The 12,976-nt window shown below is 56.8% G+C and overlaps 1 protein-coding gene across 6 annotated transcripts in view; it reads left to right on the forward strand.

Moving 5' to 3' along the window:
* CTTN (cortactin) overlaps window positions 1-3,375 on the forward strand; it is a 39,841-nt gene extending 36,466 nt beyond the window's left edge. For all 6 annotated transcript variants that reach the window (XM_042958342.1, XM_042958345.1, XM_042958340.1 and 3 more), the window contains 3 exons: window positions 413-557; window positions 1,347-1,418; window positions 2,194-3,375. In XM_042958342.1, the coding sequence (XP_042814276.1) occupies window positions 413-557; window positions 1,347-1,418; window positions 2,194-2,330 (354 nt within the window). In that variant the 3' untranslated portion in view covers window positions 2,331-3,375. The remainder of the gene's footprint in view (window positions 1-412; window positions 558-1,346; window positions 1,419-2,193) is intronic.
* Window positions 3,376-12,976: the final 9,601 nt, after the last annotated feature.

The raw sequence follows: 12,976 nt of genomic DNA on the forward strand, positions 1-12,976 counted from the left end.
AGCTGCGACTTGAGGGGGTGAGCCGTCTGGGTCGCTCGTGAACCCGGGAGAGCGTCAGACGGCGCGTCTGGGTCCCGGGGGTGGCCCAGGGTCACGTGGCCACCGGGGCCCTGTCCAGGCTGCCTCTCCCTCTGCACGGCGGCCGTGCCCCCTGGACTCGTAGGCCCTGCAGCCCTACTTGCGGGTGTGGGGGGCCCGAGATGGGGGGACGTTACTCGGCAGGAAATGGCACGTGGCCCCTTCACGCTGCTTCGCCGCGACTGGAGTCCGAGTGTTCTTTGAACGTCGGCGGGTGCGAGGCCTCCTCGTTTGCGCGTGCACGTGGCCGATCCCGCTAGGACTGAGACAGAGCTGCGTGTCGGGACTCGTTGCCGGCCACAGCAGATGTCTCCTCGACGCTCCCCTCCCCCAGGACGCGGTTTCGTTCAAGGCTGAGCCGCAGCCCACGTACAGCGTGGAGGCCGCCGACTACCGAGAGGCTGGTGGCCAGCAGGGCCTGGCCTACGCCCCGGACGCCGTCTACGAGGCCGCGGAGGCCCCGGGCCACTATCAAGCAGGTATGGGCACAGGGGCGCCTGCCACGTTCCCCTCTGCCTCCGCTCCTTTGCGAGAACGTCCTTCACCCTGTTGCCTGGCCCCTTCCACCTTCCCCCTGCTTGTGGGGTGTCCACCCCCCTGCCGGGAGGGCACCCGACCTCTCGGGTGTGGTTTCTGGAAGGCCCTGCTGCTCTGGGGCGGCCCGCGGGGCCGAGTGGGAAGCAGGGGTCTCTGCTGCTCTCTCTCCAAAGTGGAAGCTGGCGACAGCCGGGCTCCGGGAGGCCGGAGTGTCTTGAGGTCTTCGGGAACAGCTTCCATACACCCCGAAGAGTTTATAGACGCTTCGGCGGGACGAGCACCGAAATCGGTCTCTTATCTTTAAAGACGAGGTTTCGTTCAATACGTTTGGACAGATTTAACCTGAATCCAAACAGCACACCTCACGATGGAGTCTTACCTCTTCCCCAAGCGGGACTGGGGGCATTTGGGCAGCGCGGTCCCCCCACGGCTTGCCAGTCACTTAACCACAACGTGACCCTTCCTGAAAGTACTAAACCTTTAAACCTTTAAAAACCATTCTCTGAAAGCCGTCACGGTACCCGTCCGGGTCACCGTGCGCGCCTGGTGGTGTCGGCGTTGGGAAGGGGTGGGTTTGTTCCTCAGAAGCCGGAGTCCTTCCTCCTGATTCTCGCCCGGCACCCCCCCATGGCCTCTCCTGCCCCGGGAGGCCTCGCGGGCAAGAAATTAACGGCGGAGCGGCTCCGTGGTGCTGCCCTTACCCCTCAGCTCTTGTCTTGGTTTATCTTTAGAGGAGAACACCTACGACGAATACGAAAACGACCTTGGGATCACGGCTGTCGCCCTCTACGACTACCAGGCTGGTGAGATGCCCACGTGCCCATTGGCACTCGTTTCCACAGCCACTCCGCTCTTGGGAGTTTGACTCCGAGAGCATTGTTACAGCGTTTAAAAGCTTGGGATGATCTCACAGTCACAAAAATGCCCCCTTTCTCTGCATTTCCGCACCTCCCCGAACCTCCCATCACTCGTGGCCGCAGTGTTGTCCCTGCGCCTACAGACCCCGCTGTGAATTCCCCAAACCCAAGGATGCTGCCCACACCAAAGGCACGGTCCCCCCTCCAAGTGAGACAGTCGGTACTGAGATGCCAGGATGCCTGCGGACTAGCCACGTTTTCCCGGCCGTCCGGGCACCTCGTGTCCTGTCGGGGCCGCTTCCCTCCGCTCCGCATCACCCCACCGCCTCTCCTCCCGGGCTGACCCCCGGCCCGCCTGAGGCCATGCTCCTGTGAGGGGGCGGCCACGGAGAGTTTCCCGCTCCCCTCCTGCGGCTTACGGACGTGCCCACGCGCTTGGGTACCTGGGTGTGGGTTTTGTGAAATTGGGCGTCTGTAATTTGTACGACCTGGTGGGTTTATCCTGGTGCTGTGTCGCTCGGGCTGCCGTCTGGGCTCCCCTGTGCGCCCCGTGAAAGTCCCCTGTGCGGTGGGAGAGTGGGGGGAGCCTGGCGTCCGGAGCCTGGGCACGCGTGCTGTGCTGCCCGGCCCGGGTGCAGAGGTCCAGGTGTCTGCCCGGCGGGGCCCGTGGCGGGAGACCCTGCGGTTCACCGTCCTTTCTCTGCATCCTCCTCTTCCCTAGCGGGTGACGACGAGATCTCCTTCGACCCCGACGACATCATCACCAACATAGAGATGATCGATGACGGCTGGTGGCGGGGGCTCTGTAAGGGCAGGTACGGGCTCTTCCCGGCCAACTACGTGGAGCTGCGGCAGTAGGCCCGCCGGCCCCGCGCCACGCGTCACTCCCGCCGTCCGTGGGTTTCCGGGGCCGGGAGGGCCGTGGACGTACCGCTTTTATATTTAATACTTCTGCTGATGCTTTTGGAAATGTTTATGCCACAGAATTTGCTAATATATTGTAATCACGTTCCTTAGGAGGACTTTGGTCATTGATTTTACGCATTCGAGGTATTTTCTTTCTTTTTCTTTTCCTTTTTTTTTTTTTTTTTTTTTTGCCAAATCGTCACATGGAGCCATTTGGGGGACCGTCTCGCCCCTCGGCGGCGGCGTTCGGGGCCCCTGACGGACGTGGTCGTGTGGGTGTCGGGTGGGGCTTGCCGTCCCAGGAGGAGGGAGGCCTGACCAGGAGGAGGTCAGGACCAAGGGGAGGGTAGAGGGCGGTGGCTGTGTCTCCAGATGGGAGCACCCTGTGCTGGGAGGCCCCCGGGACTTGTTCCCCAGGCCCGGTCCCCCTCCCGCCTCCCTCCCCCGACTGCCGCCGCCCGCCAAGCAGTGTCCCCAGTGTGTTACCGGAGGGCCTCCCCTGGCCGCACGCGGCTCTGCGTCTGTTGCGTGAGAAAACGGCCACCACTGCGGGCAGGCAGGTGCCATCTCTGCCGTAAACTGCCAGAAACGTTCTTCCTGTCGAGGCACCCCTGCGCTTTGTGCCAAAATACCGTGTCAGGACGGTAGGATGGGATTGGCGGACTCGGCTAAGAAGTGGGGCGGAGAGGGACTTCTCCCGGCCAGGATGTCCCCCGCGGGTGCTGCACGGGGGGCCATCGCCCTCCTGGGGGCCTGGCGGCCGGGTCCGCGCCTGCCATGGTCACAGTGGTGTCTTCCCAGGTCTGTGGGGGGGCGGTCTCCGGAGTTCGAGATGTTGGCGTCCGTTTCCTGGAGTGCATTTCTGCATAGTCCTTGCTTTACCACGGTTAGGTTGGGTTTTATATGCAATTATTGTATCTAAGTTTCTGTAGCACACGTCCTAGGTATGTTTTTTTTTTTTTTAATTAAATATTCAAAATAAACTTTTTTTGATCCACTTGCTTGTTGATTTTGTTTTGGGATTTAGTCACTTAAGGTGGCTCCCTGACCCTTGACCCTGTAATTTCTGAGCTCCAGACCAACTAAGGATCCCCCTTTTAAGAGGCACTTTTTATGAGAGAACTGTATTTATGCTCTGATGTTGTCAAGTTTTTGGACAAGGATTCTAAGCAAAATAGAAAACGTTCCTTTAGAAATCCATTTTTTGAACTATGCTTCCGAACTCCCGAGATGGTTATCGTGCGGCCCAGGCTCCGTTTTCCTTTGGGGTGCAGTAAATCGAGGTCCAAGAGAGCAACACTCGTGAGCAGAGAGGCTGGTGGACGCGAGGCCTGGCTCCTGGGCCTGCCCTGGGCCGACCGCCGGACACGGTAACCTAGAAGCAGCCGGCGAACGCGGGGCGTGCGGAGGCTGGCGTGGACCTGACCGGGTGGACAGCTTCGGTGAGCAGACGTGGGCCGCCCAGCTGAGAGGCGGTCCGCTCCTGGTCATGCGGGTTTGTGCCGTGGAGCCGTCCCCCCCTCGCCGTCTGGCGTGGAGGGGCCGCGTGCCGTCCGCAGACCTGGCCCCCCAGAGGCCACGGCCAGAGGCAGGTCTCCCCTGGCGGGCGTCTCGTGTGGCAGGACAGGGCTTTGAGACTTCTGGAAAAGCTGCCCTCGCCGCCGCTGGAAGACCCGGCGGTGGCGGGGGGGGGGGGGGGGGGGGGGGGGCAGCACAGATCACAGACCATCCAGATTCACGCGTTTTGCCCCGGGGTAGTGGTAGGGACCTCGTGCGGGAGGATCACAGGGGGGTCTGTTCTTCTGTGTGTGTTTCACTCGGCATCACGTCCCCCCGGTCCAGCCACGTTGTGGCAGGCATCAGGGTGTCCCTCCTTGTCAGGGCCGAGTGACAGTCCAGGGTGGGGCCAGGCCTCGTCCATCCACTCGTCTGTTCACGGACGTTGGGCTTGCCTCCGCCTGTTGGCTGCTGTGTTGCTGTTTCCTCACGCACCTGCTCCGTCCGGCTGCCCGGCCCACCCCAGTCCGCCGACGCCCCCTCGGGGATCCCCGGGGGCTGGGACCGGAGCTACGTCTTACCTGACGTGCCCCCAGGTTCTGGCGCCACATCTGTCCTGGGAACGTTCTCAGCAGCCGCTCCCAGGACCCCCGTTCTCCTGTCCCTTTTTGGTCCTGATGCGTGATACTCTCTCCTCCGGACTTTTAAATGGCGGGGCGCCCCAGGGCTTTGTCCTCGGACACATTCCTGGTCTGCAGACACCCACACTTGGGGACGATCCTGCAGACAGGCCTCCCCGTCCAGATGCCGAACCGCCTTCTTGTCGTCCCCGTGCGGCCGGACTCCAAAGTTGACCCCACGCCTGCCCCTCCTGCGGACCCTCGACCCCGCAAAGGCAGCTCCATCCTTCCCTTTCTGACGCCCGCAGCCTTGGAGTCACCCTGACTTCTTCCTTCTCCCCTCTGGCCCATCTGCTAGCCAGCTGTCAACCGTGACGGGGAGGCATGGTCCGCCTTCCTGCTCCCACCCCGTCCAGGTCCCTCCCAGCCGTGGTTCCGACCTCCCCCGCTCTCTGAAGACGTTTCCAACGTGAATTCACATCCCTCCTGGGACTCTGAACCCCAGAGCAGCTTCTGTTTCCCTGGGAGTCAGGCTGCGGTCCTCACCAAGGGTCCCGAGGCTGACCGCCCCTCCCGCCCTCCCTCCTGATGAGCCGGCACGTCGCTGCCTCAGGGCCTTTGCACTTCAGAGCGTTCCTTCTGCCAGTGCCCCCAGGCTCACTCCCGCCCCCCCCCCCCCCAGCCGGTGTTCCCTCAAAGTCTACTTAAAACTGCGGATCTGCCCAAACCTAGCCCCCACCCCTTTCCCTTCTCTTTATCACAGCGGACAGTACTTCGATCACATTGTGTGGTTTGTTTTTGGTTTTTTTTGAGATTATATTTTTAAGTAATCTCTACATCCAGTAGCAGGAGTCAAACTCACAACCTTGAGATCAAGAGCCACGTGTTCTACCGACGGAACCAGCCAGGTGACCCTGCATGATTTTTAAAACCAGTTTATTGAGATACGGTTCACAAATCTCACGAGTCCCCCATCTCAGGCGCGTAGGTGGGTGGTTTTCAGTGCGTTCAGGTTTGTGAGCCGCATGTCAGAATCCCCCCGTCTCCCAGAGAGAACCCCTGCGCCCATTGGCGGTCACTCCCCGATCCCCTGCCCCAGGCACCCGACTCCCCTCCTTTCTGGGTTTGCCCTTCCTGGACATTCCGTGTCCGTGGAATCCGCACCGTCTTTTCTGAACGGGAGCTGTGCCCTGTCTCCCGCCTGGGCCGTGGGCTCCGTGTTACCGACTCACGGGACCTGTTCCGTTCACTGTGTAAGAGAAACGCCATACGTTGTTAATCCAAAGTGTTTTTTAAGTAGATCTTTCTAGCCCCCAATAAGTCGATTCAGAAGTTGCCTCTGAGTATCGTTGCCAGGGGAGAGGCCGGGTTCCTATAGACGGGGGTGGAAGGAAGGCGAGGTGGAGGGTCCTAGGAGGCCTGTGTGCACACCGGCCCTTTTTACTACTTACTTTGCTGTGCTGGTTGCGAATTGCAAATCCCGTAGCATGAGAGCATTAGGAGTTGATGTCCAAAAGCACACAGACAGTGCCGCACGGCCCGTCGTGAAAAACGAAACCTCTTCCCCCTCTGTCCTCTCCTTCGTGCCCTGGAGGTGATTCTGTCAGTGACTTGCGGGAAGGAGTCTCTGTGTACAAGTGCACGCGTAGGACAGGTGAATTTTTTTATACGCACAGAGGTTCCCACGGCGTTTCGCCGAATGTAACTTGCTTCCGTTTTATTTTTATTTTTTACGTTTGTTTATTTTGAGAGAGATCGCCCACGCGGGGCAGGAGGGGCGGAGGGAGGCAGCCTCCCAGGCAGGCTCCACGCTGCCAGCGCAGAGCCCGGTGCGAGGCTCGAACCCTAGAACCGGAGATCGCGACCTGGGCTGAAGCCGAGAGTCGGAGCGAGCCTCCCAGGCGCCCCTGCAGACAGCTTCCCAGCTGATTCGCTGGGTCCGCGAATATGAAATTTCCCTCTGAAAAGGTTTGCATTAGCCTCCACACGAGAACACGTCTCTTCTTTGGCCGAACTCAAGTGTTGTAACAACGTGAGATCTCTGACAATCTAGTAAGTGAAGATGCGTGTTCTTGTGACTTGGGCTTCATTTTACCCCCAGCGGTCGGTCCCCTTCTTTCCTTCCTTCTCTGTCCTTTTCATCGCCTGTTTGCTCCGTACTCATGAGTGACTCACGACAGGCTCGTGGTAAAAATTCAAAACAAGGACTTTCGGTCCTGGGAATAGTGGGGACTAGACGTTATGACACCCGTCTTGCCACAAAATACCTAAAACGTGAGATGAGTTGCAACAAACCTCTTTTACGCGTAGAGCTGAGCCTGTAGGAAGGTCGAGGACATCTTCAGGAGCGGAACAGAAGGCTCGCCCTCGAGGTCTGAGTAGCGTGAGGTCATCGGTCACAGCCGGCGGAACCGACGGCCGAGGGGTTTGCGCACACGGGGGCGGGAGGTAAGGCTCCCGGCCGAGCAGGGTGCACGCGGCCCTGGGCAGAGGAGCCCGGTGAAACCGGGGCCCTCCGTGGGGAGGCATCTGCCCATTGGCAACGCTGGAGACCGAAGTAACTTGTCTGTCTGGCCCTCAGATCTGGGCTGGGGAAAAGAGGTCGTGCGACGTTTGGTCGGTGCAACTGAGACAGACGTCTGGGTGGCGCGGTTGGGTGAGCGTCCCGACTGTGGCTCGGGTCACGATCTTGTGGTTTGGGAGTTCGAGCCCCACGTCAGGCTTTGCCCTGACAGCTCGGAGCCTGCTTGGGATTCTCTGTCTCCCTCCCTCTCTGCTCTTCCCCCGCTCACGCTCGGTCTCTCTCTCTCAAAAATCGGTAAGTGTTAAAAAATCCTTTTCGAGAATTAGGGATGCGGGGATAAAGAGACAGTCTCTGCAGGTCCATGGAAAGCGGAGTAGTGGTCACGAGGGGCTGGAGGACGGGGGAAGGAGGGAGTGACTGCCAGTGGCTCTCGGGTTTCCTTTTGGGGCGGTGACGTCCCCGCACTCGATGCAGGTGGAGGTCGCACGACATTGTGAATGCACTACGTGCCGTTGGCTTGCACGCTGAAATGGCAAATGGTCTGAAGGGAAGAGGTCATCTGAGTCCTGTCGTTCGTCACCACGACGACAGGCAGACAGTCCTGTTACCCTATGAAAAGTAGGGGTGCCGTGGGCAGCCCGGGGAGGGCAGCCGGGCAGAGCCACGGACAGACTGTGGGATGAGGTCAGGCCGGAGCTGAGTGTTGGAGGGCAAGTACAGGAAAGCCAGGCCCAGCAGGGCAGCCCGTGTGCGAGAGGACAGACAGCACGGGAGCTAGAGACACGGGCAGGGCCGGATCATGAAGGGCTTTATGAGCCAATTAAGAGGATTGGGCTTTATTCTAAGTGCACCCAGGAGTGTTTGCAGACTTTTAAGCCCTGAAGATCCCATCTGTTTTCTGGAAGGATCATTTAGGCATCTTGATGCCCACGTGATATCCGACTTCTTGGCCCCAGAGTCCTGAAAGACGAAGGTCATAAATAAAACTAAAGTTTTGGAATTTAACCCTGTGTGTTTCAGGGGTTCTTACTACCTCTTGCCATGTGTCCTTGAAAAAAAAAAAAAAAAAAGGCCTCATGTTCCATTTACTGCAAACAAAGAAAACAGTAATATTTATGTTTGTAAACAAAACGAAACATTTTCAGTTGGCAGGAATGTGTGGTTGGAGTTGATGTGCGTTCTTCACTGTTCCATTGATCCCTTTGTCTTTCCATCAATACCACAGTCTCGATTAGAGCAGCTCTAAAGTAAGTCTTGAAATCGGGTAAACTGACTTCTCTCACTAGTCTTCCTTTCAAATTGTTTTAGCTATTGTAGTTCTTTTGCTATCCTGTATAAACTTAGAACCGTCTTGTTGACCTCCACGAAAAACTCTTGCTGGGATTTGGGTAGGAATTCCGTTACGCTTACAAAGCATCTTCACTAGGTAGAGCCATCCAGTATAGAAACACGGTATTTCCCTCCATTTCTTTACATTTTCTTTCATCTATTTCACCAGCTTTTTGTAGTTTTCAGGATAGAAGTCTTGCATGTGTTTGACCAGATCTACATTTACGTTTCATTTGTTTCTTCGCAGCCGTGAGCTGTATTTCTGTTTCCAGTACACACACATCCGTTGGTAGTCTATGGAAGGGCGGTAGATTTTTGTATGTTTATCTTATATCTTGCAACCTTACTGAGCTCCCTCGGAAGTTCTAGAAACTTCTGTGGGTTTTTTCAGTTTTTCTGTAGATTCTTTGGGATCTTCTGTATAGACAATCGCCTGCAAAATGAGACAGTTGTATTTTTCCCTTTCCAGTCTCTGTGCCTTTTCTTGCCACATCGCCTCAGCTAGAACGTCCAGTGCTGTGCCGAGAGGAGTGACAGCAGGCATCCTTGTTTCCGGTCTTAGGAGGAAAGCACTCAGTCCTTCACCATCAAGTGCAGTGTCACCTGTCAGTTTTTTGTAGATGCTCTTTACCCCTTTGGAACAGAATTGACTAAGTGGGTTTATGGTCCTACCTTCATCCATAAACTGCAATGGTGAGGTCACAGCCAGCCCCCGAGATGACTCCAGTACTCCTTGCCTCCTTGTATCGTGTCCTCGTGCAGTCCCTGCCTCCCAGAACGGGGCAACCTGCGTAACAATAGGACACTGTGAACGTGGCAGGTGTCACCTCCAGACGGGAGGTCGTAGGAGACACCGCAGGCCCTGCCTTGCTCTGCTAGATCACGGGCTCTCAGAGAAGTCGGCACTCTGTCGTGAGGAAGCTCCGACAGCCCTCGAGGCCAGGGTGGCAAGGGACCGAGGCCTCCCGCCATCAGCCCTGTGAGTGCGTCACCTTGGAAACCAACCGTCCGTGCCCAGAAAATCTCGGTCAGCACCTCAACCGAAGCCTCGCGACAGCTGCTGACCCACGACCGCCCTGCTAATCTGGTCCCAAGTTCCTGGCCTAGGGAAACAGCAGGAGATTCAATCGGCGTCCGTTGCTGCTTTAGGCCACTAAACTTGGGGGCAGTTTGTAAGGCGGCAACACGTAACCATGGAGATGTTTGAGTTTCTCATTTGAGTCCAGCAAAGAACGGGCATGGGCTCCCTCGCAGAAGATGTGGCCGTGCCGACGGGTGTCCCCGACACCGTTCGTGAGGGGGCAGCCGTCAGGCCCTTCAAGGACTCAAGAAAGTGGCTCAAACGCCCTTCACCCCCACGGTTTACTTGTAGGGATTTACCCCGGTTGTGCTTCGTTTGCGTGGAGCAGAGGTGACCTCCGTGCCCATCCGCAAGGGCCTGTGGGACGGTGCCGAGGAGCCGGGCGCCTGGGAACCGTCGCCAAGGTGCGCGTCAGCTGACGGGCACGCTGTCCTGGGGGCAGCGGCTGGGTCCTTCCCAGGAGCCCGGAGAGTCCCGAGTGAGCTCCCGAGCCATGCTCTCATACACGCGCACGTGGGGGTATTCACAGCAGCCCTGTTCGCTTTTTTTTCTTAATTTTGGAATAATTTTATAGAAAAGTTGTGAATTACGATACGAGGAATTCTTATATACTCCCTGCCGATTTCCCCTAAGATTAACCTCTTATCCAACCGTGGTCCCCTCATTCAAACTGAGATATTAACGTTGGTACAACACCATTCACTAAACGGCAGCCTTTTTTTGGATTTAAGTTTTTCCACGAGTGTCCTTTTTCTGCTCCCAGATCCAACGTAGGGTCCCACGTTAACGTTTAAAAAAACATTTTTTTTCTTAAAAAAAAAAAACCCAAAAGATGTATTGAGACATAATTTGCTTACCGTACAACTCACCTATATAGTGCACAGTTTAACGGCTTTTAGTGTATTCGCAGAGTTACGGGAATATCCCCTCTGTCTGATTCCAGAACATTCTCGTCACCCAAAAAGCATCCCCATGCCTGGCAGCAGCCACCCCCCCCCCTCCCCCAGCCCCCACCACCCACTCATCATCTCCTGTCTCTGAATCTTCCTGCTCCAGACATCGTGTAAATGGGATCATCCAACACGTGGTAATTCGGGGCAGGCTTCTTTCATTCAGCATGATGTCGAAAAGCATCGTTTTTATAGCAAAAAAAAAGAAAAAATGTGAAGATTAATCGACAGATGAAGGGATACATCAATTTCGATATATTCCTATAATGAAATAGATTCGACTGTGAACATGAATGATTTCGAGCTGCATCTGTCATGTTTGATGAGCCTCAAAAGTGATATTGAAATAAATAAGTCAGCTGCGGGATTCACGATTGCCAATAATTATACTATCGATGATGATGCTAGTCACCAGTTAACTGGCTGGGGACTAAGTGTCAGGCACTGTTCTCTTGATGAGGATTGCTAACTGATCATGCATGACGCAGACAGTTTCTGTCAAGTTTTATATATTTTTATTGTTTATTTTTTGGAGAGCGTGCGAATGGGGGGGGGGGGAGGGGTGGAGAGAGGGAGACACAGAATCGGAAGCAGGCTCCAGGCTCCCAGCTGTCAGCACAGAGCCCAGCGCGGGGCTCGAACCCACGAACCGTGAGATCATGACCTGAGCCGAAGTCGGACGCTCAGCCGACTGAGCCCCCCAGACGCCCGTATAAGGTTTTAAAATGTGCATGGTACTACCACATATCGTTTATGGGCACATACGTAAGCGATGCGCATGTCGCAACATGCAGAGAGAGGATAAACACCGAGTTCAGGGCAGTGGTTACGTCTGGGGTGGAGGGAAGGAGGTGGAATCAGGAGGGACGAAAGGGACAAGCGTCCCTGTAACGTCCGACGTCTCAAGCTGGTGGTGGACGTGAGTGTTCGCTGCTCCCCGTCTGTTTCAAACCGATGGGTTTCATAATTTTAAAAGGAGCAAGACTACAGAGCAGTGAGTAGAGTGAGCTATATTTGGGTTTTTAAAATGATTCGTACGCATGTGCTTGCAGATGTATGCACGAGGCCAGGGAAGGATCACAAGGAATCCTTAATAGGCGAGAGCTTTGGGGAGGCACCCTGGGGTTCGGGAAGCCAGCGGGGAAGGGAGACACGCGCTTGCCTGATACTTTTCTGAGTTTCATTCGACACGTGTCTTTACCACTTGATTAACAAGAGGATCCCATCTGTCTTTGTTTATGCCCGCTGGCAGTGGTATGCCATTTCCCAGGCAAGACCTCGTGTGCCCCCACAAGTTCCTGGGGCCTCAGGGATCGTCAGTCCACAGCTCAGATGAGACCCCTGAGGAGCCCAGAGGTGGCGGGGTTCACGGACTGGTGGGTGGTGCAGAGGGGGGCCGGGCGGCTGGTTCCCAGGTGAAGTCGCACGCCGAGCAGTGGAACCCGCTGGGTGGGTTTCCTTGGCACAGGACGGAAGTGGCCTCCGGCCCCCGGTGCCCTCCCTCTGGGCATTCAGCTTGGCTCCACGAGCTGTTCTCCGAGCCGTCCACACGCAGACCTCAGTGACCTGCGGGCCACAGCCCCTGGGGGAGTGGGGCACGCACTCAGCCCTGCACAGCCACGTGGGACTTGCTGGAGTGGCAGCGACCCCTGACACTGCACAGAGGGTTGGGGCAGGTTTATTTTGCAGGGGTCGCTTTGGAGAAGGGACTTGCAAACTCCAGCAGGCACCAGGGTCACCTGGAAGGCTTGTTAGCCCGCGTGGCTGGGTCCTGCCCCAGAGCTTCTCGTTCTGCAGGTGGGGGAGGGACAGACGTTTGCGTTCCTCCCCATTTATTTATTTATTTAGAGAGCATGAACAGGGGAGGGACAGAGAGAGAGGGGGGGGAGAGAGAATCCCAAGCGGGCTCCACACTGGAGCCTGACCTGGGGCTCGAACCCACGAGCCGTGAGATCATGACCCGGGCTAACACCGAGAGCCAGACGCTTAGCCGGCTGAGCCACCCAGGTGTCCCAGACATTTGCATTTCTAACCGGGTCCCAGGTGACTGACCCTGATGCCGCCGGTCCAGGGACCAGACTTGGGAGACCCACTGCCTTAGAGCCTCCCCTGCTGTACTTTGTAGACCGACGGAGGCACGGGGGACAACGGTCCAGGCGCTGGCAGTTCCAGAAAGCAGATGTACAAGCTGCCCGTGCCTCAAAGTCACCTGTGCTCCAGGCTGTCGCCACCCACCTCTCACCCCTCACCCACGCCTGCCGATTGCGGACAGGGGATGCGAGGGGCAGTTTCTCGAACTGCCCGTAAGACCCGCCCAGGAGAGCGTTAACCGCACAGATCCGGGGGCTTCCTCTTGTTAAAAATCAAATAGGGGCGCCTGGGTGGCGCAGTCGGTTAAGCGTCCGACTTCAGCCAGGTCACGATCTCGCGGTCCGTGAGTTCGAGCCCCGCGTCGGGCTCTGGGCTGATGGCTCGGAGCCTGGAGCCTGTTTCCGATTCTGTGTCTCCCTCTCTCTCTGTCCCTCCCCCGTTCATGCTCTGTCTCTCTCTGTCCCAAAAATAAATTAAAAACGCTGAAAAAAAAAAAAATTAAAAAA

Source organism: Panthera tigris, chromosome D1 (assembly GCF_018350195.1).
Source record: "Panthera tigris isolate Pti1 chromosome D1, P.tigris_Pti1_mat1.1, whole genome shotgun sequence".
Taxonomy (NCBI): domain Eukaryota; kingdom Metazoa; phylum Chordata; class Mammalia; order Carnivora; family Felidae; genus Panthera; species Panthera tigris.